The sequence below is a fragment of the Mytilus californianus genome, unplaced genomic scaffold (genome assembly GCF_021869535.1).
Source record: "Mytilus californianus isolate M0D057914Y unplaced genomic scaffold, xbMytCali1.0.p SCAF_5, whole genome shotgun sequence".
Taxonomy (NCBI): Eukaryota; Metazoa; Mollusca; class Bivalvia; order Mytilida; family Mytilidae; genus Mytilus; species Mytilus californianus.
Genome location: NW_026262701.1, coordinates 119,272,050 through 119,299,797, shown reverse-complemented (window position 1 = coordinate 119,299,797; position 27,748 = coordinate 119,272,050). Strand labels below are relative to the sequence as shown.

General features: G+C 31.2%; 1 protein-coding gene and 1 long non-coding RNA gene across 4 annotated transcripts in view; both read left to right on the top strand.

The window, feature by feature from the left end:
• Positions 1–18,629, top strand: part of LOC127700868 (Golgi apparatus protein 1-like) — a 61,406-nt gene extending 42,777 nt beyond the window's left edge. For 2 of the 3 annotated variants that reach the window (XM_052204566.1, XM_052204565.1), the window contains exons 15-25: positions 699–813; positions 1,760–1,852; positions 4,025–4,096; positions 5,006–5,068; positions 5,484–5,604; positions 5,998–6,140; positions 6,554–6,655; positions 7,556–7,723; positions 9,494–9,614; positions 9,994–10,100; positions 16,544–18,629. In XM_052204566.1, coding sequence (XP_052060526.1) covers positions 699–813; positions 1,760–1,852; positions 4,025–4,096; positions 5,006–5,068; positions 5,484–5,604; positions 5,998–6,140; positions 6,554–6,655; positions 7,556–7,723; positions 9,494–9,614; positions 9,994–10,100; positions 16,544–16,711 — 1,273 coding nt within the window. In that variant the 3' untranslated portion in view covers positions 16,712–18,629. Of the gene's footprint in view, positions 1–698; positions 814–1,759; positions 1,853–4,024; positions 4,097–5,005; positions 5,069–5,483; positions 5,605–5,997; positions 6,141–6,553; positions 6,656–7,555; positions 7,724–9,493; positions 9,615–9,993; positions 10,101–12,984; positions 13,008–16,543 lie in introns of all 3 variants that reach the window. The other variant, XM_052204567.1, reaches the window with a different exon arrangement.
• Positions 13,014–14,119, top strand: LOC127700869 (uncharacterized). The gene is made up of 3 exons (XR_007981749.1): positions 13,014–13,355; positions 13,398–13,439; positions 13,816–14,119. It is a non-coding gene; the product is annotated as an uncharacterized LOC127700869 (long non-coding RNA).
• Positions 18,630–27,748: the final 9,119 nt, after the last annotated feature.

Here is a 27,748-nt window from a genome sequence, read left to right as displayed (position 1 = left end):
CTATAAACATAATAAATTGGATGGAAAGTTGAAGAAAACACACTTTAAAAGACCATTTTTACAGCACACGGTTACATTTACGACAAAATTTATGTCGATTAAAAACCTCCTGATCTGAGTCCTAATCTCCTGACCAAAATTTCCCAATCTCCTGATCTGAGTTTCACAGTCCATCACATGTATGAATAGGTAAATTAAAAAATTATAAGTTCTTAGACCACTTTCATTCTGTGTCAGAAACCTATGCTGTGTCAAATATTTAATTACAATCCAAATTCAGTGCTGTATCAAGCTTGAATGTTGTGTCCATACTTGCCCCAACTGTTCAGGGTTTGACCTCTGCGGTCGTATCAAGCTGCGCCCCAGCGGAGCATTTTATTGCTTCTGTTAACCTTATCACTTTGGCAAAACAATCTCGGACACAGATCTAAACAGTGCATCTCAAATGATACAACAATTCTCTACTCATGACAGTTGAACTCAGTAGTGAAGTAAAACCACCCATAATTTAATTGTGATTTTATATTACATTGTTCATTTTGTATGATTTGCATGAATAAAAAACACTGTCATTAATGACTTGATTCACTGTGCTTGTTACTTTGAATATCGGAAATCTCTGAATTTGAATGAACCTTAAATATTTTTCAATGATTATTTTAGTACATTAAAAAATAGCTGTAAATATGTTATTTCAGAGGTGATGTTGTGACCTGTTTAAGTGAACATGTAAGAAATGATACACTGAGAGAATCTGAGCACAGAATTGATAAAAGTTGTAGAAGACAACTTAGATTTGAATCTATGCAGAGGGTAGGTTTTTACAATGTGGTATAATATCAGTTTGTTAATCCATAACTACTTGAAAAAAAACCTGACAGAATTCAACCACACTTTAAACAAATTTTTGTACAGGACATGAAGTTGTGCATCCGCTATTTTGATTTTTGATTTGGGTGATTTTTAGGTTTTCCCATACCAAAACATGGACTTCAACATTTCTGATTACATCATTTTGGAGACAGCAGGCAACATGTGTTTTCTTTGTAAGACTCACACTCTTTTATTTATATAATATTGTTTGCATCTTGAGGCTGACATGTGTTATTGGAAGTAGATCTTCACATGACCCATATTTCAGTTTATTTATATCCAAATTAGCTTTTTTTGAGTTTAAGGTTTTGGTTCATTTACCATTAACTAAATGGCCTACAACCAAATTACAAAGAGGAATCTTGTGAAGTTTAACCCTCCAACCATATGTAGGTTGCACTGACCTAAATTTCAGGCTTCATTGGCTTGTATTATGTTTCACATGTGAGTTCAAATTTCATTTACTTAGTGCTTTATAGAGAAGGTGAAATTTTTATAGAAAAATTAAAAACAATGCTGATAATCAATTTCCTTTGCATTTGGTCCAGTGTGATCATATTTGAATGAAAAAAATGACTTGACCCCTGAGGGACTAATCACAATTTTCTGAACAGGAAAAATTTGATGAAGGACCAAATTGATAGAATGTAGTAAGTTATTTGAGAAATGCATCGAAAGAAATTTTTTGTAATATTATTATAAAAGGGACCAAAGGGGGCATGGAAAATGATGTGTTGTGTTTCTATAGGCACTCAGTATATTTCTTATCACTTTTTTTGTTTATAAACAAGTCTTAATAAGTGAAAATCATCCATTTTGACATGGCTTGATGAAATAGAAACAGTTAAAGGTGACATGTGTAAACAAGTAGACTTATTTTTTACAGGGTGAAGATATTAAATTGGATGAAAAATTAGATAAAGCATGTACTGATGATGTTCAGAATTTCTGCTCCAAGGTTAAACATGGTAATGCTAAGGTAAGAAATTCTCTGCAATAGCTGTAAGTTTGATGATTGAAATTTTAACAATCTTGATTTAATTAGCTTATAGTCATAGATTTGTTTTAAATAAATTTAAAAATATAAGCTATAATATGCCTCTTTTTGACCTCCGATGAATTCATTATGCTGGAGAATATAAAAATAAGATGTGGTAATATTGCCAATGAGACAACTCTCCACTAGAGACCAAATGACATAGAAGTTAACAACTATAGGTCACACTCAACGGAGCTGCTTGTCTCGGAGAAAATTTCTTTGAATCTGGCTGATAAGAACCTGTTAATTATTTTAAAGAACCATTTAGTGATCAAGTTGTTCATTCACTATGTTACAAATTATTTCCATTTTATACCTTTTGAACAACATTGAGTTTAAAGGTTTATCACAATTTGTATCACTCACTACCTTCAAGGTAAAGGTTCTGAGCTTTGTACATACACAACTTACAAAGACATTGTTATGGTATATGAATTTTGAATCCCTTGAAGCATATTATATGTGACATGACAGGTGGCCACTATGAGAAATGTTTCATGAACAATATCTAAATGTTTTGCTGAAAGGTCAAGGTCAAATATCTTACATTTAGCCTTTTAATATCTATATGAATGATGAGGATACTAGATAGCTTTGACCAAAGCCATCAAAGAGTGTATAATGTGTAATATTGCAGTTTTAAATGGAAAGGTCAAGGTCACGAATGCACCTATTTCTTATCACGTTCTTTTGAAAGGGCAAACATGATAAGATTCTTCCTTATAAAATATAAATGCAGGTTGCAACAAATCAACTTCAGATGTTTGTTTGCAAGATCAAGGTATTGAAAAGGAAATGTTGTGAGCCATCATACTAATCACTTGGGTCTTTCTTTTTGCGCCTGTCCCAAGTCAGTAGCTTCTGGCCTTTGTTAGTCTTGTATGTTTTTTATGCCCCCGCCGTAGTGGAGGGGGCATTAAGTTTTACCCTTGTCCGTCTATACGTACATTCATACGTCCGTCCGTACGTCCCAAAGTTGGTTTCCGTTCTCTAACTTTAGTTTGCCTCAACCAAATGAAACTTATACACAATACTTATTACCACAAAATACAGATCAAATTTGAATTTTAGTGGTGTCACTTTAACCGTTCTAGAGTTGTGCCTCTTTACAAATGGAAAAGTTGCTGAATTTTTCGTTTCTGTTCTTCAAATTTAGTTTGCCTCAACCAAATGCTATGAAACTTATACACAATACTTATTACCACAAAACTCAGATCAAGTTCAAATTTGGGTAGGGTCACTTTTACCGTTCTTCAGTTATGTCCATTTATAATTTTATATGATATGCCATCGGGGGCACCATCTGTGTCCCATGGACACATTCCACATTTATTTAATTTTAGTTCCTTTATATGTTTTGGAGTTTAGTGTGACATCCATTTTCACTGAACCAGTACACAATTTTATTTAGGGGCCAGCTGAGGACCACCTCCGGGTGCGAGATTTTCTCGCTGCATTGGTGGCCTTCGGCTGTTATCTGCTCTTTGGTCGGGGTTGTTGTCTCTTTGACATATTCCCCATTTCCATTCTCAATTTTTATACGCCCGTTTACAGGACGTATTATGGTATACTGTTGTCTGTCTGTCCGTCTGTCCGTCTGTCATCAACATGTCGGACATTAACTCAAAAACGCTTTAACCAATTTGCATAAAACTTTGGTGATTTGTTTATATCTATTGATGTAAGCTCCCTTTACATTTTCATAAATTTCTAATATGACATTGAGAATTAATTGAACTTCATTTGTTTATAGTCTGACAACAGATTTACTAAGTATTGCACAACAGCACAGTGTATTGCACAACAGCAAGAAATCTTTAATTGAATATAAATTCAATTCATATAACCAATTTCAAGTTCTTTGACTACATTTATTCAGAAACCTATAATATGTCAAATATTTAATTACAATCCAAATTCAGACCTGTATCAAGCTTGAATATTGTGTCCATTTTTTCCCAAACTGTTCAGGGTTGGACCTCTGTGGGCGTATCCAGCTGTGCTCAGCGAAGCAGTTTATTGTCTTTGTCAAGAAAAAAAATCTTTTGTGCATTAAAACACTGCCTAGTAAAAGACCCAATTTCCTAAACTATATATTTTATTTTTGTCTAGGTTATTGAATGTTTGAAAGCACATCAACAAAAGCTGTCGAAGAGGTGTCATAAAGTTTTGTTTAAAAGAGAAGTAAGTATATAGATAGCGATAAGGAGGAGGGAGCATCTACTTATTTGTATAAAAAAAGGATATGGAATGGATATATGCCAGTGGATAAAAATCTTATCAAATCAAAAGGTCAAGTCATATATTTCAATGAACTATGATTTTATTCATTTGACCAGTACCACAAAAGTGTTTACTGATTGGCTAGATTACTCAGCCCTTATAATTTCAGTCAAACCTTCTTAAGTCAAAGGGAAATTAAAAGGAAATGTTTTGGACCACTAACCACAGGTTTACTTGGACTATGTCGTTTTCACTTTTACCCTTCCAGAGTTATGGTACTTGATTGTTTCAAAATTTTGTGGTTTCCAGATAGTGAATGGAGAACTTCTTTTTGAAATGGATTGAAATTTTGATGGAATGAGTTGGATCGCTTAACAAATCATGATTTCTCAGTTGCTGGATGATTTCTGTGATCACTAAATCACGTCTTTAGTTATTATGGCCAATAATAATGTACATGCTAATCTGATTGTTATACAAACAAATTGACTGACATCAGACTAATTGAGAATACCCATTTAAAAGAACAATAAAAACATACAATTTGAATATTTATAGGTAAATTATTACAAGTTTGAATGTTTTTTATGCCCCCGCCGTAGCCATTAAGTTTTACCCTTGTCCGTCTGTACGTACGTACGCCCCAAAATTGGTTTCCGTTGTCTAACTTGAGTTTGCTTCAACCAAATGTTATGAAACTTATACACAATGCTTATTACCACAAAACACAGATCAAGTTTGAATTTTGGTGGTGTCACTTTAACTGTTCTAGAGTTATGCCCCTTTATAAATGGAAAAATTGCAAAATTTTTAGTTTCCGTTCTCTAACTTAATTTTTAATTAATAATATGTTTAATTGTTTGTTTTCAGAAAGAAGAAGTAAAATTGGATGCTGATTATAAACTGCACCATGTTTGTAAAGGGATGATAAAGGTAGGGAAAAATTTCCTTTCATGAAGTGTTTATTCAAAGGGATTATTTCACTTGATTATAAGCTGAATACAAACAAGCAATTTTAGTAAATTTATGTATATATCCCTTCTTGAAGGAATAACATTTTGTTTTTGTCATTTTGGCTGTCAGACTTAAATTATTTATATAAATCTTAGACAGAATATTATGAAGATTTGGGCCATGTCTTGCTTTTGAATGTAATGCCCTTCATTGCCCCCCTCCCAAAAAAAGTTTATTCAGGTTAGTCTTGTAATATGTAGATTGTAAAAAATAAATGCTGATATATCGGTTACCACTACAAGAAAAACACCCAGTGATAAACACAAGTCAAATTTTGCACTTCATACATTTATTTATAGAAGAGGTTCTATTGTTTACTTTGTTATTTTAACAGCAATACTGTACAGATGGGGATCCTGATATAGTAACATGTTTAGTTGGTCATAAACATGATCCTAACTTTGATGCAAGCTGTCGGGAGATACTGGTCAGAAGACAGATCACTAAAAATAGAGGTAGCTATCTTATCTTGTTACTAATGCCAATAGATATACTAGTTTTTTTGTTTGTTTTTTTCTTTGTTCTGAGGCACTTACTGACCAGTTTATTTGGGGGATACTTAAAGAGATAAACAAGGCTGCCAAGTTTGCAATACAGTCCCCTGTAAATCTCTATAAAAATAAGAAGATGAGGTATAACTGCCAATGAGACAACTCTCCACCAAAGACCAAATGACATAGAAGTTAATAGGTATAGGTCACTGTAAGGTCTTCAACAATGAGCAAAACCCATAGTTTGGTATGTACTGGATTTTCAAAGTGTCTCCATATTATTTTCTTGAAGTGCATTCTCACATGTAATTTGTAGAAAGGAAAAACTATGTTTAATATAAGACTTTTTGTTTTTAGATTACAGACTAAATCCTACTTTACGGAAGGAATGCAGTATGGATATCAGAAAGTTCTGTACTGATATTGTAGAGAGAGCTGCACCAGACCAAGAAATGAGTGGTCAAGTTATTTTATGTTTAAGAAGACAATTTGTTAAAAAGGTAGGAATGCTGTAAATTTAGAAATTATTGTGAGGTTTTTTATAAAGCAAATAGTGCAACTGGGTGAGTATTGCAGTAATAAGAACTTGCATTCTGATAACTGATACATATATCTGTATGCAGATTTTGTTTTTGTATAAGTCAGCCCTTTGGAAGGAACACACACTCTGTATAAACAAAAACATCTATGATTATTTTGTATCTAATTCATCAGGACTTTTTTCAGTAACTCAGGAGTATTGGCCTCATATAAAATATTTGTGATAGTACTGTTTGTCAACGGTTCTTTTATGAAATCGAATAGTGGAAGACTTTTTCATGCATTTTGATGACTTTGAAATATATTGAAATTTCTTCATTGAATATTTTCTAAAGGGAATCAACTAAAGTGAATTGATTTTTATCTGTTTCAGAATTTGTCTGGTAGATGTACAGATGTAATAAGAGATGTCATTAAAGAATCAGCAATGAATTATATGGAGGATGTAGCATTGGCTAATGCTTGTGAGAGTGAGGTAAATTGTATATCAAAACTAAGTATTTAAATATGTGTCAGAAGGAGACAGATTAAAAGTAGGTTTAAGAATAAGGTAAATTCTACATCAGATAATAGATCAGTTATTCTCCCAACATATCATCCTGATTCATGGACCAATCTAACTATCTACTGTGTCATAACACCAGTAAATTTCTATGTTAGTTATATTTGTTCTCAAGTTATTCTTATGTCTTTAATACTTAGAGGAGATTTTAACATCAAGCTGTTATGGTATTGCTATATCAGTCTCTGTTGTAAATTTGAAAAGTTTGGAAGATTTTTGGAAGTAATGAAAATATATGTTTGGTGATTAGAAAAATCCTACAATATATAAGTTTGTTCATTTCTGTAGTAAAAGAGTTACAGGGGGGGATACAAATAGTTCTGTTTGTAAGGTGAATTATATATGATGGACCTTATTTTTTATGCCCCACCTACGATAGTAGAGGGGCATTATGTTTTTCGGTCTGTGCGTCCGTTCGTTCGTCCGTTAGTCTGTCTGTCCCGCTTCAGGTTAAAGTTTTTGTTCAAGGTAGTTTTTGATGAAGTTGAAGTCCAATCAACTTGAAACTTAGTACACATGTTCCCTATGATATGATCTTTCTAATTTTAATGCCAAATTAGAGTTTTGACCCCAATTTGACTGTCCACTGAACATAGAAAATGATAGTGGGAGTGGGGCATCCGTGTACTATGGACACATTCTTGTTTTTAAATGTTTTTAGTAAACTCCTTAGATTTAATAATTCATACAATAACTTTTGTAATACATTTATATGTGATACTTGGATAATGAAAAAAATTGTGGTTTTTATGGATCAGGCCATAAATTAGGATTTTTGTAAGGTAGCTCAAATAAGTATTCTGTTAATTTCAGATAAAACAACACTGTGATCCTGAGCATCAGAAGGCATTACAAGGAGCTGGAGAAAGAGACTCTAATAGTGTTCTCCAAATGTCTCAAGACGACAGTAAAGGAGAAGTTCAGCAATGTTTAATGAACAAATTTAAAGAGCGATTAATAAAAAATACAGAATGTAAACAGGTGAGAACGATGCTCTGTGTAAATAGAATAAAGGTTATTGTGGCTTCTGACATTTTCATCTTTTCCTAAATATTGTTGTTACCTCTTTTTTCCCAAGGCAATGTATTAAAAAGATTTGGCCCAGTAAACCATAGATTAGTCAATATTTATTTAAAGCATACATCTATATTTTGCAACAACCTTTTACATGTTTTAAGATGCTTGTCTTACATTGAACATTTCACAGTAACAATTTCTGCCTACTATGCTCAACTTAAAATGTCCTACCAGTATGAATAAATTCCCTTATTTACCATGAATTACACACAGTACACAACTAATGTATGTTCATCATTTAAAGGCTTAGCTATGGAAGGAAAGCAACTTTTAGAAAAGATAAATGAAAGAACAAAATAAAGTTGATTTTGTCAACTCTGATATTGACAGATAAATATGTGGTTTTTGTCGAGCCTGCGACTTTTGTCGCAGAAAGCTCGACATAGGGATAGTGATCCGGCGGCGGCGGCGTTAGCTAACTTCTTAAAAGCTTTATATTTTAGAAGGTGAAAGGTCTGGATGCTTCATACTTTGTATATGGATGCCTCATGTTACGAAGTTTCCGTCAGTCACATGTCCAATGTCCTTGACCTCATTTTCATGGTTCAGTGACTACTTGAAAAAAAAGTTAAGATTTTTTGTAATGTTAGATTCTCTCTTATTATAAGTAATAGGATAACTATATTTGGTATGTGCGTACCTTGCAAGGTCCTCATGCCCGTCAGACAGTTTTCACTTGACCTCGACCTCATTTCATGGATCAATGAACAAGGTTAAGTTTTGGTGGTCAAGTCCATATCTCAGATACTATAAGCAATAGGTCTAGTATATTTGGTGTATGAAAGGACTGTAAGGTGTACATGTCCAACTGGCAGGTGTCATCTGACCTTGACCTCATTTTCATGGTTCAGTGGTTATAGTTAAGTTTTTGTGTTTTGGTCTGTTTTTCTTATACTGTATGCCATAGGTCTACTATATTTGGTGTATGGAATTATTGTAAGGTGTACATGTCTAGCGGGCAGGTGTCATCTGACCTTGACCTCATTTTCATGGTTCAGTGGTCAAAGTTAAGTTTTTTGAGTTTTGGTCTTTTTTTCTAATACTATATGCAATAGTTCAACTATATTTGGTGTATGGAAATATTTTATGATCTATTTGGCAGTCACGCAGGTTTTATTTGACCTTGACCTCATTTTCAAGGTTCATTGCTCAGTGTTAAGTTTTTGTGTTTTGGTCTGTTTTTTATCTTAAACTATAAGCAATAGGTCAACTATATTTGTTGTATGGAAGAATTGTTAGCTGTACATGCCTGCCTAGCATGGTTCATCTGACCTTGACCTCATTTTCATGGTTCACTGGTCAATGTTTAGTTTACTTGGTTAATGTTAAGTTTATGTGACAGTTGTAATAAAGCTTTATATTTAGGACTATCAACATAATATCAATGATTAGTAAAGAAGGCGAGACATTTCAGCGTGTGCACTCTTGTTTTCTGAAACTAGACGATCTTTGATATTGCCTATAAATTTTATATAATTGTTTTTTTTTAGACATGGAGTTAGTTAGAGCTTGACATACTATATTGGGGAAAAAATCTTGTTTAAGACCAAATGTTTTCTATAAGTCTAGGTTTTATGTGTTGCTGGGTTGCTGTCTCATTGACACATTTCTCACATCTTTTATTCATATAAACCTCTTAAAACTTAGGAAAGTTCCTTTTTTTTTTTTTTGCAGCAAATTGCGAGAATTATCCAGGAATCTGAGATAGATATTAACATAGATCCAATATTACATACTGCTTGTCAGAAAGATTTACATAAATTTTGTACAGATGTAGAGGCTGGTGAAGGTAGAAGTGAGTATTTGACAATTTACTTTATCTTTTGATATACAAGTAAATATATCACTTCTAAAGCAATTAAATACATAAAAATGTCAGATAGTAAACAAGATTTTTTACAAAAGTTGATTTTACATCCTAACAAGGAAATGTATTAACTTATCCATCTAAAGTATATCTAACCATCACAGAAAAATACTTGAATTTTTTGTTTTAAAGAATAAACCAACTTTGAACTTGTATTCAGTTCAAAAGTAAATCTTTTACATTTTCAATAAACTGTTTTATCTTTATGTATAGCAAGCAAAGGAAAGGAAACTATTTTTGATTTATCATTGAAATTCAGTTAATTTGTAAAAATTAATATGTACATTTTCAATCTTTTCAACTTCAGAAATGACATGCCTTTTACAAGAATATGAAGACCATCCCAATAGACTGGATAAAAGATGCCATGAACAATTAAAACGTAGAAAAGATTTGTGGGAAATGTCAGTGCAGGTGGGTTAATTTTATTGACAATTATGTGACATGGAGAGGTGATTTACTGGTGACTAGAGACCAAATCAGACATACCTTTAATGCCTGTCTGCTTTGAATAGGCTGCAAATAAAATGCATTCCCTCTGAATGTTGTCTTAAATCATTAAATAAATAACACATAGCTGAGAGGGTGATAGAGCAGATTGTTACCCCGAGAAAACATTGTCAACTGAGGCGAAGCCAAGGTTGACAATGTCTTTTCAAGGGGTAACAATCTGCTCTATCACCCTCTCAGCTATGTGTTATTTAATTTATTATACTGAATGTTCTGTTATTACTGTCGATTAAATTTCAAATTCAAAGTAATAAACTATGACGTCTTGTACATAACAACCATCCGTATTTAATAAAGCGCACACTTGATCAAGCGTCTCCGTGAAGGGTAATAGAGTATTTGCCATAGGATAGAGTCGTATTTTATAAAGCGCACAATTGATCAAGCGTCTCCGTGAAGGGTAATAGAGTAAATTAACACCCTCGTATTAGCCAATCAAAATATGGCATTTTAACGTGAAGTATAATAATATTATTTGTCATCTGTCATTTTGCTTCACAGTTTGTACATCATAAGCTGCTGAACTTGTGTATCTAATTATGTCTGAATTCTTGGCAAAATATTTCCTACTGATTGCATTGGAAAACCAAAACTTCTTAATCACAATAAGCAGATTTAAAAAATATTGATTGGTACACAGGCAAATTTTGTTCACGTGAATTTCACGTGAGTCTCATTTCACGTTAATTTCATGTGAAAAATTTCACGTGAATATCATGTGAAAGCTCGATTCACGTGAAATTCACGTAAATAAAACGTGAGTTTCATGTATAAGCTCGTTTGAGGTGAATCTCACGTGAAAAATTTCATGTGAAATTCACGTGATTTTCACGTGAAATTTACGTGAACAAAATTTGCCTGTGTATGGTAATATATATGTCTGATAATGATGAATGTCTGCAGTTAATTTTATTGAAAATATGAATTCATTGAAATGAGCAGTTTTCACCTTATAAAACAAATTACGGAAGAAGTGACCACTTGCAAAATAGTAGTGCTTTAACACGTGTAATTTTGACTTTAAAAGGTTAATGTTGGTGATAGGATGATTACCGTTCCTACTCGCTTATTAGTCGGAAAATTGAGAGTAAAATTCATAATCCAGAGAGGGGGGCCGACTAATAGACGAGATCTAGCGACCAGAGGAAAAATCCAAGCTTGAGAAAAGTGGTCAGGAGTGAATTTCCTGGTCAAAACTACGTTTTTGATTGCCAAACCTACATAAATCAATAAATAAAAAGTTTTTGTTGAAAATAAATGACTTCAATACTGTCTTTGTGTTTTATTTGTTCTTTGGTAAACATTTTCTGCAAATTCGTGTTGAAATTCTACTGTTTCCGGTTTGTGTATTGATTTTCATGGTCACATGGTTTTCCTATAAACCCAAAAGAAGAGCCAAGAACCAAAAATGAAAAGGAGATAACAATGTACCAAATATGTGAAAGGATGTTTTCAGCGGAGTTATTGTGTCATTATTGTGATATCATGATATCAATTCAATGCTTATAAATCATATAATAATCAAAAAATAATTTTAAGATTCATTCCCAAAATCAAAATATTATTCATTATAGTGTCTCAGGTAAACAAAAATTACAAAATTGATTGACAAGCCAATATAATCCATTGATAACCCCAATTAAGAGACAAAGAGTTGTATTCACTAAAGGTGTGAAAACTATCAGTGATAGGTAAACAGATGACACTAATGAGTTGGAGTTAGTTATTTTAATATATTGATTAGCTTCACTTAATTTTTTTAATCCTTTAATCATCACAATATAATAAGAATTATGAAGTGTACATGCTCATTTAACACAGAGTTATGTATGCTGTGAAAAATATTTTCATCAAGTGTTGATTGACTTTAAATTTTTCAGGTTCATATTGGTTTATATTCGCTTTTCTCAAACAATAGGTTGTTAGTCATACCCTACAAAATCATTGATGCATTACGTAAACAACACATGGCTAATCTAACATTTGAACAGTGAACAAAACAAGAGAAATGAATACATCTTTATTATTAACAGCAATATAAATTATCATGATGAGCATCAACTAAATTCAAACCAAACAAACATTAATGCAGAAATGAATATTATTCCTGGATTTGCATTGGTTTTACCGGCGTTCAGTTACTGTCAGCTGAAAATGCCCAAATTTTGTCCGACTTATACGAGGGTCAAGACTAAATCCTTAGAATTTGGAGCTGAAAAGGGACCCCGACTTATAGTAGGATCGACTATTAGGCGAGTATCTACGGTAATGTTCAATAACCCTTCCTTTTTTTCACGTAAAAATGAGATCTTGTGTTATTAGAAAGTTTTTCTATTTATTTATTTTTTTGGTATAAAATCTCTTAATATGACAAAATATTTGGTGGTATGAAAAAGATAAAATCTTGAATATACATCTTTTTGTTAAATTCAAATCTAGTTTTTTTTCTTTAAACTCAACAATATGAATTGTTTAAATTCTAACACTAATATTGAGTAAAAAAAATAGTAACATAGCGATAAGGATATGTAGATTATTGACACTGCCAAGTAGCTGCCTTTCTAAACATAGTACAAATTAGATACCAGATGATTTATCCTTTACTTATTATATTAAAAAAAAAAAAAAAAAAAACAATAGATGTGGATCACCATTAGACCTTCATTTTTCTCAAACAATGAACAACTAATGTTACAATAGTTTGCACGAAACTAACGGTCAAGTGAGCTCAAACAAGACCATGTACAGTTTTCATATTTGAGATGTAAAACAAACTTTCATTTATCAGGTTAACACTTAGAACATTACAAGGTATTTTGAGTGTTTTATCAAACTTTTGCTCAGCTTAATATAAATGCTATAAGAAAAGTTTACACCAAAAAAACAAGCAAACCTCTTTCTGATACGGTTTAAATGTAATAATCAAAGAGACCTTCATGCAACAATAAGGTTCAAATGTAATAATCAAACAGACCTACATGCAACAATAAGGTTTAAATGTAATATTCAAAAAGACCTACATGCAACAATAAGGTTTAAATTTTATATTCAAACAGACCTACATGCAATGATAAGGTTTAAATGTTGTATTCAAACAGACCTACATACAATGATAAGTTTTAAATGTAATAATCAAACAGACCTACATGCAACAATAAGGTTTAAATGTTATATTCAAACAGACCTACATATGATGATAAGGTTTAAATGTAATAATCAAACAGACCTACATGCAACAATAAGGTTAAAATGTAATAATCAAACAGACCTACATACAATGATAAGGTTAAAATGTAATAATTAAACAGACTTACATGCAATGATAAGGTTTAAATGTAATAATCAAACAGACCTACATGCAACGATAATGTTTAAATAATTATCAAACAGACCTATATACAATGATAAGGTTTAAATGTAATATTCAAACAGACCTACATACAATGGTAAGGTTTAAATGTAATCATCAAACAGACCTACAAACAATGATAAGTTTTAAATGTAATCATCAAACAGACCTACATGCAACACTAAGGTTTAAATGTTATATTGAAACAGACCTACATGCAATGATAAGGTTTAAATGTTATACTGAAACAGACCTACATGCAATGATAAGGTTTAAATGTAATAATCAAACAGACCTACATGCAACAATAAGGTTTAAATGTAATAATCAAACAGACCTACATGCAATGATAAGGTTTAAATGTAATATTCAAACAGACCTACATACAATGATAAGGTTTAAATGTAATCATCAAACAGACGTGCATGCAACAATAAGGTTTAAATGTAATAATCAAACAGATCTACATGCAATGATAAGGTTTAAATGTAATATTCAAACAGACCTACAAACAATGATAAGTTTTAAATGTAATAATCAAACAGAACTACATGCAACAATAAGGTTTAAATTTTATATTGAAACAGACCTACATGCAATGATAAGGTTTAAATGTAATAATCAAACAGACCTACATGCAACAATAAGGTTAAAATGTAATAATCAAACAGACCTACATACAATGATAAGGTTAAAATGTAATAATTAAACAGACTTACATGCAATGATAAGGTTTAAATGTAATAATCAAACAGACCTACATGCAACGATAATGTTTAAATAATTATCAAACAGACCTATATACAATGATAAGGTTTAAATGTAATATTCAAACAGACCTACATACAATGGTAAGGTTTAAATGTAATCATCAAACAGACCTACAAACAATGATAAGTTTTAAATGTAATCATCAAACAGACCTACATGCAACACTAAGGTTTAAATGTTATATTGAAACAGACCTACATGCAATGATAAGGTTTAAATGTTATACTGAAACAGACCTACATGCAATGATAAGGTTTAAATGTAATAATCAAACAGACCTACATGCAACAATAAGGTTTAAATGTAATAATCAAACAGACCTACATGCAATGATAAGGTTTAAATGTAATATTCAAACAGACCTACATACAATGATAAGGTTTAAATGTAATCATCAAACAGACGTGCATGCAACAATAAGGTTTAAATGTAATAATCAAACAGATCTACATGCAATGATAAGGTTTAAATGTAATATTCAAACAGACCTACAAACAATGATAAGTTTTAAATGTAATAATCAAACAGAACTACATGCAACAATAAGGTTTAAATTTTATATTGAAACAGACCTACATGCAATGATAAGGTTTAAATGTAATAATCAAACAGACCTACATGCAACAATAAGGTTTAAATGTAATAATCTAACAGACCTACATGCAATGATAAGGTTTAAATGTAATATTCAAACAGACCTACATACAATGATAAGGTTTAAATGTAATCATCAAACAGACCTACATGCAATGATAAGGTTTTAATGTAATATTCAAACAAACCTACAAGCAATAATTTAATTATGTCATTATTCAGTCATTGAAACAGTAGTTGTTTATTAGCAATACAAGACGCTTCTTGCATTGCTTCAAACTGACATCCTTAGGAAGTTACTCTGTAGACTAACACGTTAGTTACACCATTAATCTTTACTGGAGGAACAGCAACAAATCTGGTGTGAACATGGTCAGTGAAAATATGGGCTTGAAACCTTTAATTTGCTGTTCCTTCAGTAAAGATTACTATCACTATAGGTGATTGGAAATTTCAATTATTACAGACATCACTTCTCTATAAATGATACTTATCAGTAAAAGAATAAAACCGTATTTGATTGTTCCCTTGTTTAATTTTGTATTTTTAACATGTAACTAGCAACAGTTTTAAAATTCTGGTTTATGAATTATGGAGACCCAAAAAAGGTGGCTTCGTGTTGCTGTTACAGACTTTTTTCTTCTTTGTCAAGGAAAACTGTTTTCTGAATGATGATTAACGTACATTTTATACCTCTGAACCAAATCTTTTGAAATTTTAACATAATGTCGTGGACCATAAAATACAGGTCAAGTTCAATTTTTAATGATTTTGACATTTACAGTTTAAGAGTTGTGCCTAAGTTACCTTAAAAGAAGCGTTTTCTTTGGTTTCCAGATGATCGTGAAAATATCGCTTAACCATCTCTTGAAGCTTGACCACAATGTCATTGATAGTTTTGACATTTACTGCTCAAGAGTCATGTCCTTAGTTACCTTAAATTTAAATTTATTTTGGATTCCAGATGATATTTAAAGTACCACTTCACCAGCTCTTTAGAAACTTGAACACAATGTCGTTGATTATAAAATGTGGGACAAGTTTCATTTTGATTGTTTTTTCATTTAACTTTATAGAGTTATCCCCCAAGTAATAAAAAAAAATTGGAATTGTTAGGTTTCCAGGTAAAAATGAAAGTATTGTATGACAAAATCATTTTGGATTTTAACACAATATTATAAAACATAAAGTACAAGTCACATTTAATTTTAATTTTGCTTTTTGGGATTTACTGGTAAATATTCTGCAAGCATCTGTATCTGTAATCTTAGATCACCTTATTCTAGTTTCTTCATTAAGATATAAACTGCAATATGTATATATATATATATATATATATATAATCAACACATGTTTCATGGCTAATATATGTATGAATTAACATTCAAGATTTTTACACAAAAAAAAGACAGTTAATGGTTTCTCCTTTCAGAATAGAACCAAGTATTACTTAAGTTTAAAAAGTAATAAAAAATAATGTTGTTTTTTTGTTGTTGAAGATTTGAATTGTTGGACTGCATATAAAATGACATTGTTATTTATTGTAAACAGATGGGGATTTTCTTATTTAAGAATACTAATTTATAGACAACATTTTGTATATTAATAAGTATTTATTTTCTCTTTTTTTTAGGTTGCTCCAGTTGAAAGTGTAAATGAATTAGTAGCACAAATTTCATCTTCACCTGCAAAAACCTATCTTCTTGGAGTTATTTGTTCAATAATAGGTGTTATATTTCTAATAGGAATTACCTGTGGACGAGTGACTAAACGTGTATCAAAAGAAAATAAAATGAAATAAAATTACCATTGTTATACTATAATTAAAAATACCATGAAAATAAGTTAAAAAATTGTAGGGTTTGGGCTTTATCTCATTCTTCATTCTGAACAAATACCATGCACAGATAAAATTTCAGGCATATGCTCTTTTTCAACTTGGAATATTGGTGATGTGGGCAATTTCAGATAAACATGTGAAGTACTCAACAAAGCACTAAAAAAAAATTCAAATTATTTGGTATTTTTTATATTTATTGAAAATAGCATTTATAAGTAAAGATGTTCAATCCACCCTTTGTTATATTTGACATTTTCCTAATACTTTGCATGATTAATTGAACAGCTCTGATGGTCATGTACATGCTGGTATATTGTTTTTCATGAAATCTTATTTTTCATTATTTTGACAGCAGTTTTTAAAACTTTTCCATCCTTTTTATTCTGCTAAAACATTCCATCAGATCACCTGGGTACTTTCCATTATATAACATTACAGTACATCCAATAGAATTATTATCATGGTATTTTTATGTAAATTTCATTAAATTTTATTTTTTTATGTCTTTCCATGGGTATATAAATTTCATATTTTTTCTGTATTGCATTAATTTGTTAGTGGGAAATTATTTATAATATTTATTGTGGCATAAGACAGTGCTCTTTTTTTAATTTGAAACCAGAAAACTACTAAATTTGACAAATTTAGAATTTCGATTATAATTTATAACTTCATACAAGGATATTTCCAGTTGACTAAACAGAAGAATATTTATAATCCATTATATTTGCTTAAATCATGTTGGTTTCAAAGTGTAGTCTGTTTTGTATAAATATCATGTCCAGATTATACTACTATGTTGACTGGTTATTTCAGTATATAGTCTGTGCATTTAACTTTTTCCTAACATCACAAACACTTATTTTAAGATAATATTATTGGACCTCATTATGATATAGACAGATTTGAATTATGTTGATGATAGTTAAAATAAAAATTATTAGTAAGAACAAAACTCATAAATTTTGATTCATTTGCATTATTTTGCTGATCCAATGGTAATGCTTTGCTTTGATATTTAATCTTTTGAAGTATGTTCATTAATAAATGTTAATTTTTAGTAGAGATTTTCATATAAACTTTGAATTAGTTGCTGTATGTCAATGATATTTGGTATGATGATTATAACTACAGGCTGAATTGTGAATAGTTGGTAGTTTTGGTATTTCTAGTTACTGATACTCTTGAAACAGTTGTAATATGTTGATGATATTTCATATGAATAAGAGTGACACTGAGGAAATTTGAATTACTTGAAATGTGTGGATGATTTTTGGTATGATGTTGGTCTATAACTAGATAATGATGGAAATTTAGAATCTCTTGAAGTATGTTAATGATATGTGGTATAGGGATTGTTATGTGAATGATTCATATAAATGTGATATCAGCATAGTCCAGAATTAGTTGGTATTAACTGGTGTTATTTCTGAACCCCCGAATAATACTTCATTATATAGTACTTGCCATAACTGTAAACCACCAGAGTAGTGTAAATAAGTCAAGGTCTCAAAATTTATATATTTCTCTAAGCATATCTCTGTATGAACAAAATAAAATTTATCAAAACCTTTTAAACCAAAGTTGTAAAACCAAATAACCTTTTTATTAGGTATTGTGGTAGTTTTAGTGATATGTAATATGTATTGTACAGATTCAGAAATACTTGTATTTGTGTGAAATGGAACAGTTAGTCAGATTCTGTTAATTTTGACAATTTTTGAGTTTTAAGGGTAATGCATAATATTTTGTAATTATTTTCACTGCTTTTTTTATATCCCAATTTAAGTCAAGGGTATTTCCCAGACTGGAATTAATTATTTCCATGAATTTTTAAATGCCATGAATTTACTATTATTGCAAATAGATTATCAGTTAATCTTGCATTTTGTGATTGATTAGTCTTTTGCAATTAATAGTTCATATAAAGTTTATAAAAAAAATGATTTAAAGTTTTGATTACAAAATGAAATCCCATGAGATAGTTGTACTGTGAATAATAATAGGTAGAATTATACTCCTAAACATGAACTGCTAAATATCAATAAGAAGTGAGCTTTATTTGCTTAGGAAAAAGGAAAAATTGCACATTTCAAAAATATTTTGAGAAGAAATAAATAGAAATTGGGCATTCCATTAATCATGTTTGAACAGCTGATGACAGGTTTTATTTTTATGATAAATGAGTCTTTTTGTTGAAGAAATTGCAGAAATATTTGTATAGGGGAAGGGTAATTAAGTCCTTTTTTTATAAAAAATTGATTGGTGCTTGGTATTTCTTTAGAGCAGCCCTCAGGGGAACATGAAAGTGATTAATTTAAATTTTATGCAGAGTGAAATGAAATAAAATTCTTTTTCTATACCCTTCTATATTTATTTCTGGAACAACCTAAACACAATAAAGAGATATTGAAACTGAAATTTTGAGACCACTACAAATTTTGAAAATAAATGATAAAAAAAAAATAATCAGAACTTGCCTCCCTTATAAAACCAGTCACAAGTAGTTGCAGAGATTGCTAGATACTTTAAAATTGGTAGATAATTTGTACGTTACATTATTTTCTTTCCTTGTGGTGAATAAACCAATGTTTGATATATGAAAGCTTAATTTAATGCTGTTTGAGTGACAAGGTTGGATGGGAGTATATATTGTAAGGAAGAAGGAATGGAAGGTTTGAGATAACTAAAATCTATAAGGATGTATGACTTGTATCAGAATGGATGAGTTTACTTGATTTATTTTAAGGAGGTTACCTTTATTAACATTTTGTTCCTTGATTATATGTGTAGGGTTCATAATAGATGTGTTTTAACCTGTTCATTTATTGTATGTGTTATATTAAAATTTTGTCTTTGGCAATGTTTTAACCTGTTTATATTATTGTTTGTTTTTCTTTATAACATTGAATCAATGAAGACGTTCTTGATTCAATGTGTATTGGACATGATAATTTAGAGATTTTGTAACACATAGAGATTATTAGATATCGTTTATAGAGATTTTTGTTATTAATTAATTATAGAATATAATTATACTAAATCATTTATAGAGTTGTAACTGCTTGTTGATGAAAAAAACAAAAATATCAAACAATATTCTGAAATAACTTGAAATTCTTCATGTACATTTTCGGTATCCAGATATATTCTGCTTGGATTCATACACAAACATCATTGAGATGCAGTATACATATTTTTCTCGAGGGTATTTGCTACCATAATGTACCCCAATATATAAATAGCCCGTACACGAAGGCAAAGCTACTGTTATGATGTTCAGTGTGTAGAAGGATTAATGATTTTGTTATGTTCAAAATAGGTTCTATTTTCTATGGAAAGATAATGTTTATTATATATAGTGTTGAGTGTAATTCTGTTGCAGTGCTCTAAGAGTTGTATAAATATTTATATATGGGAGAGTGGTAATAGTATATATAAACCCCACTGATATGTAGAAATGTCATGAAATATCAGTCCTATTTAACTATAACTTGTTATTGCATAATTTGTCCTATAATATTGATAAGTTCATATTTCTGATGTTAACATAGTATAGATGGCAGCACATAAATTCTGCCATTCCACTGTTTTTGATCAATGATTTTTTGCCAGTTATATACAATGACCATTCAGAAGATCATTTTCAGTCTGCACAGTAAATTACCTTATTTGTATAAATGTTTGCCAAATGACCTTATTTATTACTAAAAGACCTGGGACCAATTTCATTTCCTTTTTCTGTATTTTTTCCATGAAGAAATATATAGCTGTGAATTACACAAGTTCTGTTGCAAAAGTCTTAGATCCTCTAGTGTAGTTCAGAATTTCAAGCATATAAACGGCTAAATATTAATCACGGAGAACTTTTTCTTTGACACACTAGCTAAAACTACTGTATCATATACATTCATGAAAAGAAAAAATGAATATACATGCAAAGTTTGTTGCTGGATGGAATGCACTCCACAATTTGGTTCAACATAAGCACAACATTACTGTAGTTTAGACAGATGCTTATGAGCAAACAAGTCTTATACTCTGTGGTCAGCATAAAAGTAAATGAAATAAGGTTTTTTGGCAAGTGTAAGCTTCATATAGTAGTATATTTATGTAAAATAGATTACCTATACTCCCATTTTGTACTTTTGATAACTATTCTGTTTTTATGTGTATAAATTACTAGTAAGCATCACAAAAATCTTCCAAAATATGTTTTATGCCAAAACTTTGTACTATAAAATCTCTGTTTTTGAGTTTATTTTCAGTTTAAATCTTTATGGGAAGGTTTCTATGACTATTTTCCTTAGGTTTTGCGTGCTTATAATATTACTTTTGTATGAGCAGTAAGAACAAAGACTGATATTTCTAGAGGTCCATTTTGATATTACCCTTAGGTTATAGATAATATACGAAAAATAAAAGAGTTATAGATTTATTAACAGATGAGGCATGCTGATGAGTTTAAAACTCTTTCAGACATCATCCTTTACTGTACCGTAACAATAGACCATTTCATTACAATATGGGCATTTGCTAAGAAGCCATCTTTGAATGGTAAAATGTTACATATTCCTTGAAAAATTTGAGTAACTTTTACTGTTTTTAACTATTACATACTAAGTTAAATTTTATTGCATATTATTGAGAAAAGGTCTGTTTTGTTTATTTTCTAGCAAACCAATTACGTATGAAATATTGAAGATGACTAGTGTTGACTATTTTTATCTTACCGTTGAGAGTATTTGTTTTGATGTAATCTCATGTAATCTCATGTGTGTTATTTTGGTCTTTTGTTATGTATAAGTGATGTTAAAGGAATAAATGAAATTGCCTTGTTTGTTCTCTTGTGTATTGTTCCCAATGGCAACACCGATGTGTAGTATATATCATATATAGATATAAGAAGATGTGGTATGAGTGCCAATGAGACAACTCTCCATCCAAGTCAAAATTTATAAAAGTAAACCATTATACGTCAAAGTACGGTCTTCAAATCGGAGCCTTGGCTCACACCGAACAGTAAGCTATAAAGGGCCCCAAAAATGACTTGTGTAAAACCATTCAAACGGGAAAACTAACGGTCTAATCTATATAAAAAACGAGAAACAAGAAACACTTATGAACCACATCAACAAACAACAACTACTGATCTTTTTTTTCAGTCATTTTACTTGTATTATTTTGGTCTTTAATTTTCTGTTTTTGTTATGTTCTTGTTCCATTATTCTGTGATTTGGTGTTTTCAAACAATATAACAGAATTAGAGATGCATCTTATAATATGTAGGTCTCTGAACTGTGATGGTACTCCAAACGGCAATGGTCATGCTGAGGTGCGATGTTTTGACTGTGAAGTGCATTTTTGATCACACTGAAGTGCAATAGTGGCTTTGTGACGCAATCTTGTTGATAGCAACACCGAAGTGCAATGGTGGTAACGCTGAAGTGTGATGTAGAAGTCAATTTGTATGTTAGAAGCAGTTTTCCAGGTTTTTGGTGGAAGAAGACTTCAAGTCTTCTGAAAGCCTTTACTGCCGGTTGTAAAATCATTGAACCATTACCAGGTTGTATGCCGTATCCCTTTCTGTGTATTACAATTTCATTACAACTTCCGTGCCATTTCGTGACACCGATTTTTACACATGATTAAGCATCTGCATCATTTAATTTATAAGTTAGGCTTGAAAAACAATCACTATCGTAAGTGTTATAGTTTCTCATGTTTTAATGTAAAAATATATACCCTTTTATTTATGTAAATTATTAGATTTCATCTCATCTTACATGAACGTTATTTGTTTACTTGTAACCGGATGTTTTTAATGTAGATTATTGCAGTACGCATTCGTGAATTTGGTATCGGGTTGGTTCGCCCTTTTTAAAAGTTCGCCCTTGGTCTGTTCGTCCTATGTTCTTCCGCCCATAGAGTACGTTCGCCCTAAGTTCCTTCTACTTACTTTTATCAATGACGTTTTATACGTCCTTTCATTTATTTAAAATATTAATATTAAGGATATTCAATTTTAATTAAACTTATTCAGTTATATATATGGTATAAATTCTCGAAATTCATGAAAACACATGAAAAAAAAATTAAATGTTGATGGCTTGTCTTGGAGCATTAATAGGTCATGATAATAATTCTCTGATTTTGGAGCATTAATAGGTCATGATAATAATTCTCTGATTGGTGTAATAATTGTCATTAGTAGATTAATTATTGGAATTATCGGAATGAAACAACTGGATTATTCGGGTTAATCTTAACCATGTTGGTTACATATCTGCGCATGTGCACAAATGGGAAATTTGTGTCTGTTTGTTTTGTTCACGCATCGTTGTTAATATAATGGAATTTGATGCGACTGTCATACAAGTGAGAGGTTAAGGTAGCTATAAAACCAGGTTCAATCCACCATTTTCGACATAAGAAAATGCCTGTACCAAGTCAGGAATATGACAGTTGTTATCCATTCGTTTGATGTGTTTGTTTTTTTGATTTTGCCATTTGATTGGGGACTTTCTTTTTTGAATTTCCCTCGGAGTTCAGTATTTTTGTGATTTTACTTTTTAATTGACAATTTGTGCGTACGAAAGTTTCAAAATATTGATAAACAGAATTGCATATATTCATACAATCCATCTTGTGTTGAAGTCAAGTATCTTCGTGGAGAGTACGACTTCAAATCAATGATCCTTGAAAAAATACACGGATTGGGTTGTTCCGTCTACGTTTAGATCTTTAATGCAATCAAGTCATATTCCAGTTTTAGACAACATGTGTTTTTTAATACGAAAGTTAGCATATTTTAGTATGTTATGGCGATGATAAAGAGTCAAGCGCACACGTGAATCTGCTGGTGTGTTGCACATCAAACGATGCACCGTCGGTCATTGTCGAAATGTCCCCAATAATTGACTTTATTCCCTTACGATTCAAAGTTTTATAAGTGACCAAAAACGGGATCTTAACAACTAAATAGTCCAGCTCTGTACCGTTATTCGTCATTTAGGTACACCCATTATCGAGGCTCGAGTACGGAACCAGTTTGAAATGCTGATAAGTGCTCAAACCCCAATTCTTGGCCTGGCACATATCTGCATTGGATATATTTACTGAACCATTAAAATTTTTCAATATCTGTTTATATTGAAAACCCTAGTTTAAACAAACTTGACTAAAATCTTGACTAAAAAATTTTTAAGGTCAACTATCTACCTTTGACAGAAAACTTTTAAGTGAAACCAAATCAATTAATGTTATAATTGCTTGGCGAATTTGCATTGCATCAAGTGGACCTTTCCGAGACAAATGTATGGAATCTAGTTATAGAAAAATTAATTTGAATCAACGGTATTTGCAGATTTTAATGTTAAGTATAGTGAGTTTTGGTTGAGTTATGAGTCTAACTAAATTTTGAAGAAAAAAAAATACGTCAAAAGCAATAATGGGACAAAGCAGACTGGTTTGGTGGGGCTGCTCTTTTGGTAATTCAAGTTACCTTTTATGCATCTTCTTCCACCTCAGAGCAATCCGCTCTTTGATTAATTTCATAAGAGGATTACAAACTTTAAATACTACGAGAAATTGGGAGGATTGGTGTAAAAGGGAAAGTTTACCTTTTGTAGCGATTTTTTTTCGAAATCTATAAAGGTTCATTTTTACGTACAATAGAGCTTGACATTCTGTAAATACATACGAGTCCGCAGACAGACTCTTCATATTTAAATATTATGGTAAACGAGATAGAAAGTAAAGATAAAATGTTAATGCAGAATTATTTATGTCCACATGTAGAAATTCAAAGAGGACTAACTCTCATTTAGTATAAACTGTATAGACCGACCTAGACAATAATGAATGTAAATTTGAATACTATTAAAATAATATATATGTATGTACTTTTCATAACAATTGTACATTTGTAGATTTTAAACTAGCCAACATGCGTCAAATAGACCATCGTATATCAGCGAACGGACCATTGCACTTAAGCGTGACCATCACACATCATCTTCCCAATCACACCTCTGAGTCCTACATAAATATTGCAAATGCACTGATTTCAGTATGGTAGCTGAGAAACTAAATTATATTGTGGTTCCTCTTAGTTCTTAGATAGTTTTTCAACATCGAAATAAACGTAGTAAAGTATGTGTCAGCATGGCTTGTTCCATTTATTACATGGTGATACATACAATTTCAAAGGTACATGTATTTGTTGATTGGATCGGCTACAGCATATTTGGTTTGCTCTAGTCATTTCCTTGGTATAAGGTGTAGAAGCCTTGATGTCTGGCTGTAGTCTCATTGAATAGTGGCTTAAAGCCTTGAGCCTTGATGGCGAATGTGGGCAACTTGCATGATCCTGATTGGATACTTATCTTGGACTATAATGCAAATAATATATAAATGATCTATTTTTTTTTTATTCTGCTTTTTTGTAGATATGTGTAGCATATGCAGTGTTGTTTACACTTAAGGAATTACTTGGAGTAACTTGTATATATATTTGATTTCCATTTCATATTTTGATTAGATATAAACAATGTTTGATAGAGTGTTTGTGATAATTTAATTTCCTTTGTATATAGCATATATGAGTTATGTTACGCAAAGAAAGTAATGCTTATTTATTTTTTTTTCTACCTCCAAAGAAACTCAATATATTAAGATAGAGGCAGCCTGTAAATAAATTTTACGTTCTGTCTACTTCTATCAAGCCTTTTATAATACATAACCTTTATTTTATAAAATATATTGAAAAATAAATAGCCACAAAATCGGACGGAGTTCTGTTTATGACAAATCAGTTTTGAATAACAATCAATGGAGAATGATAGTTTTTCTGTATGTTTCTAAAATTCCAGTCTTGGAAGTTCCAGTTATTCCAATAAAAAGCTCCTTTATGTCTTCGGGTATATAAACCCTAATGGTAGTTGCTTTTGTCACAGTTGACATTAGTATGTCACTGCTTCCTGCGATAGATCCAATGAATACCTCGTACAATTCTAAAGGGTGCACATCAGTAAACGTATTTGTCCATTTCACGTTGTAATCATTGTCGCTTAGATGTTCAATTTACAAGTGATTACCTTAATTAATTATACTAACAATGAATAAAGCAGTTCACAGTGCATAAGTTTCATCATAATTATTATAATCACATATTTCACATTTAAAAAAAGTAACTTGACGAGACAACATTTAATCAAGAATGATTTGTTTTTTTTTCTTGCTTAGAAGCCGCAGTATGCAGTGCTTACCTAGTGTTAATTGATAGACTGCATACTTTACTAACACTAGTAATGAAATTTAGTCTATTACGACCATTTTGATCATAAGTTTTGACTTATTAATAGAGAAATCAATTAAAATCTTAGTATATATTCATATTGTTCATTTTACGCACCAGCCTATAAGGGATTGGAAAGAGGATATCCTCTACATAGCTGACACAATCTCATTGCCAGGAATTTCGTCAGCTGTTATGATCCCATTGTAGCATGCTCACTTCGAGTGTGAGAAGTTGCGGGTCTCTTAAATCTTTTCGCAGCTTTTTTAGACTCAGTCCGATTTAGAATTTAACAAATTGTAAAGACAACTGTCTATAGTTGAAAACCTTATGGTGACCTCTTAATTTCTTTCGATTTTTTGTTTTGTTAATTGCTGTCTCATTGACGTTATGTACCATTTTCTACCCCAGAAATAGATTACCTGAGCTGTATTTGGCAAAACCTTTCGGACTTTTGGGTTCTCAGTCCTTTTAACTTGGTTGAATCGAGCGCCACTGATGAGTCTTAATAGACGAAACGCGCGTTTGATGTACACAACTTTAATCCTGCTTTCCATGATGATTTTACCAAAGTATCCTTTATTCTAACTTGTTCGAGTTTGGGCAGTCTTTACTATCTTACCTTTCAGGGCTGGTCTCTTTTTGTCGATTGTTATTGTGTTGCTAATCAAGTTACTTTCCATTCCGCCAATGTATCTTCCTTTAACAAATACAGTGTAGTTTCCATTATTCTTCATATCCATATCGAAAATTCGAAGATAGTTTTTGTTTGGAACGACTGTCCATTCAAAAAGCTCAGAGGAAATATCCGTAACTTGAACGCTGTAAGTTATCTTATCCCAATAGTCTTCGAAATTGTCCCAACAAAAAGTGATAGAGCGAACATCTCGTTGTACAATAGAGTTAGCACTTCTATCTGTTATAAAGTGTATCTCAGAGGTAGCACTATCTGGTGGCAAGTAGGAAACAATGAATGGCCCAAAATGATTGTACCTTATTGATACACTGGACAGTAATATATATCCTACTACCATGTTTTGCAGCAAACGGTTTTGTTTTAAATGATTTTAGATTTAAAGCACGATCAATTTTTGCAATATCGCATGACGTGGCCGACACACCTATAAATAGATTAATCTAAAGTTAGTGACAGAAGTTACAGAGAAATAAGACACTTTGTCAATAATTATGTATTTGCACAGAACGTCAGCGATTATTCGACGAGAATATTGAAGCTATTCATCTGTCCGTCATCTGTGAATTTTTTGAACTTAAACTCTATTCACTTGTTTGGTTCTTGCCTTATAGAGTAATATTAACACTAATATGTGAAAAGCATTAAATTGAGAAGGAGGTTTGGTGAATTTTCAATTCTTATTTGGAAATTATATCAAACTGTGCAAAATTAACTACACCACATGCTCATTCTGACAATTAATGTCTGTTCAGTGATGATCAAGGCAAAATATTTAAAAATCCAATACATAAAAGAATTGCTGAAGTGCTGATCGAAAATGTCAAAAGGTATTGCTAAATCCGGACAAAAAATCAAATCTAGGGGGAGATATAAGTCTTTTTTCAAATGATTTCCTATAAAGAAAAAAAAAGAAGGAAACCGAATGTCTATGTTTAAAATAATTTGGAGTCACATTGACAGATAATGAATAAGCTAAAGTATAATAAGCAAGTAATTTAAATTC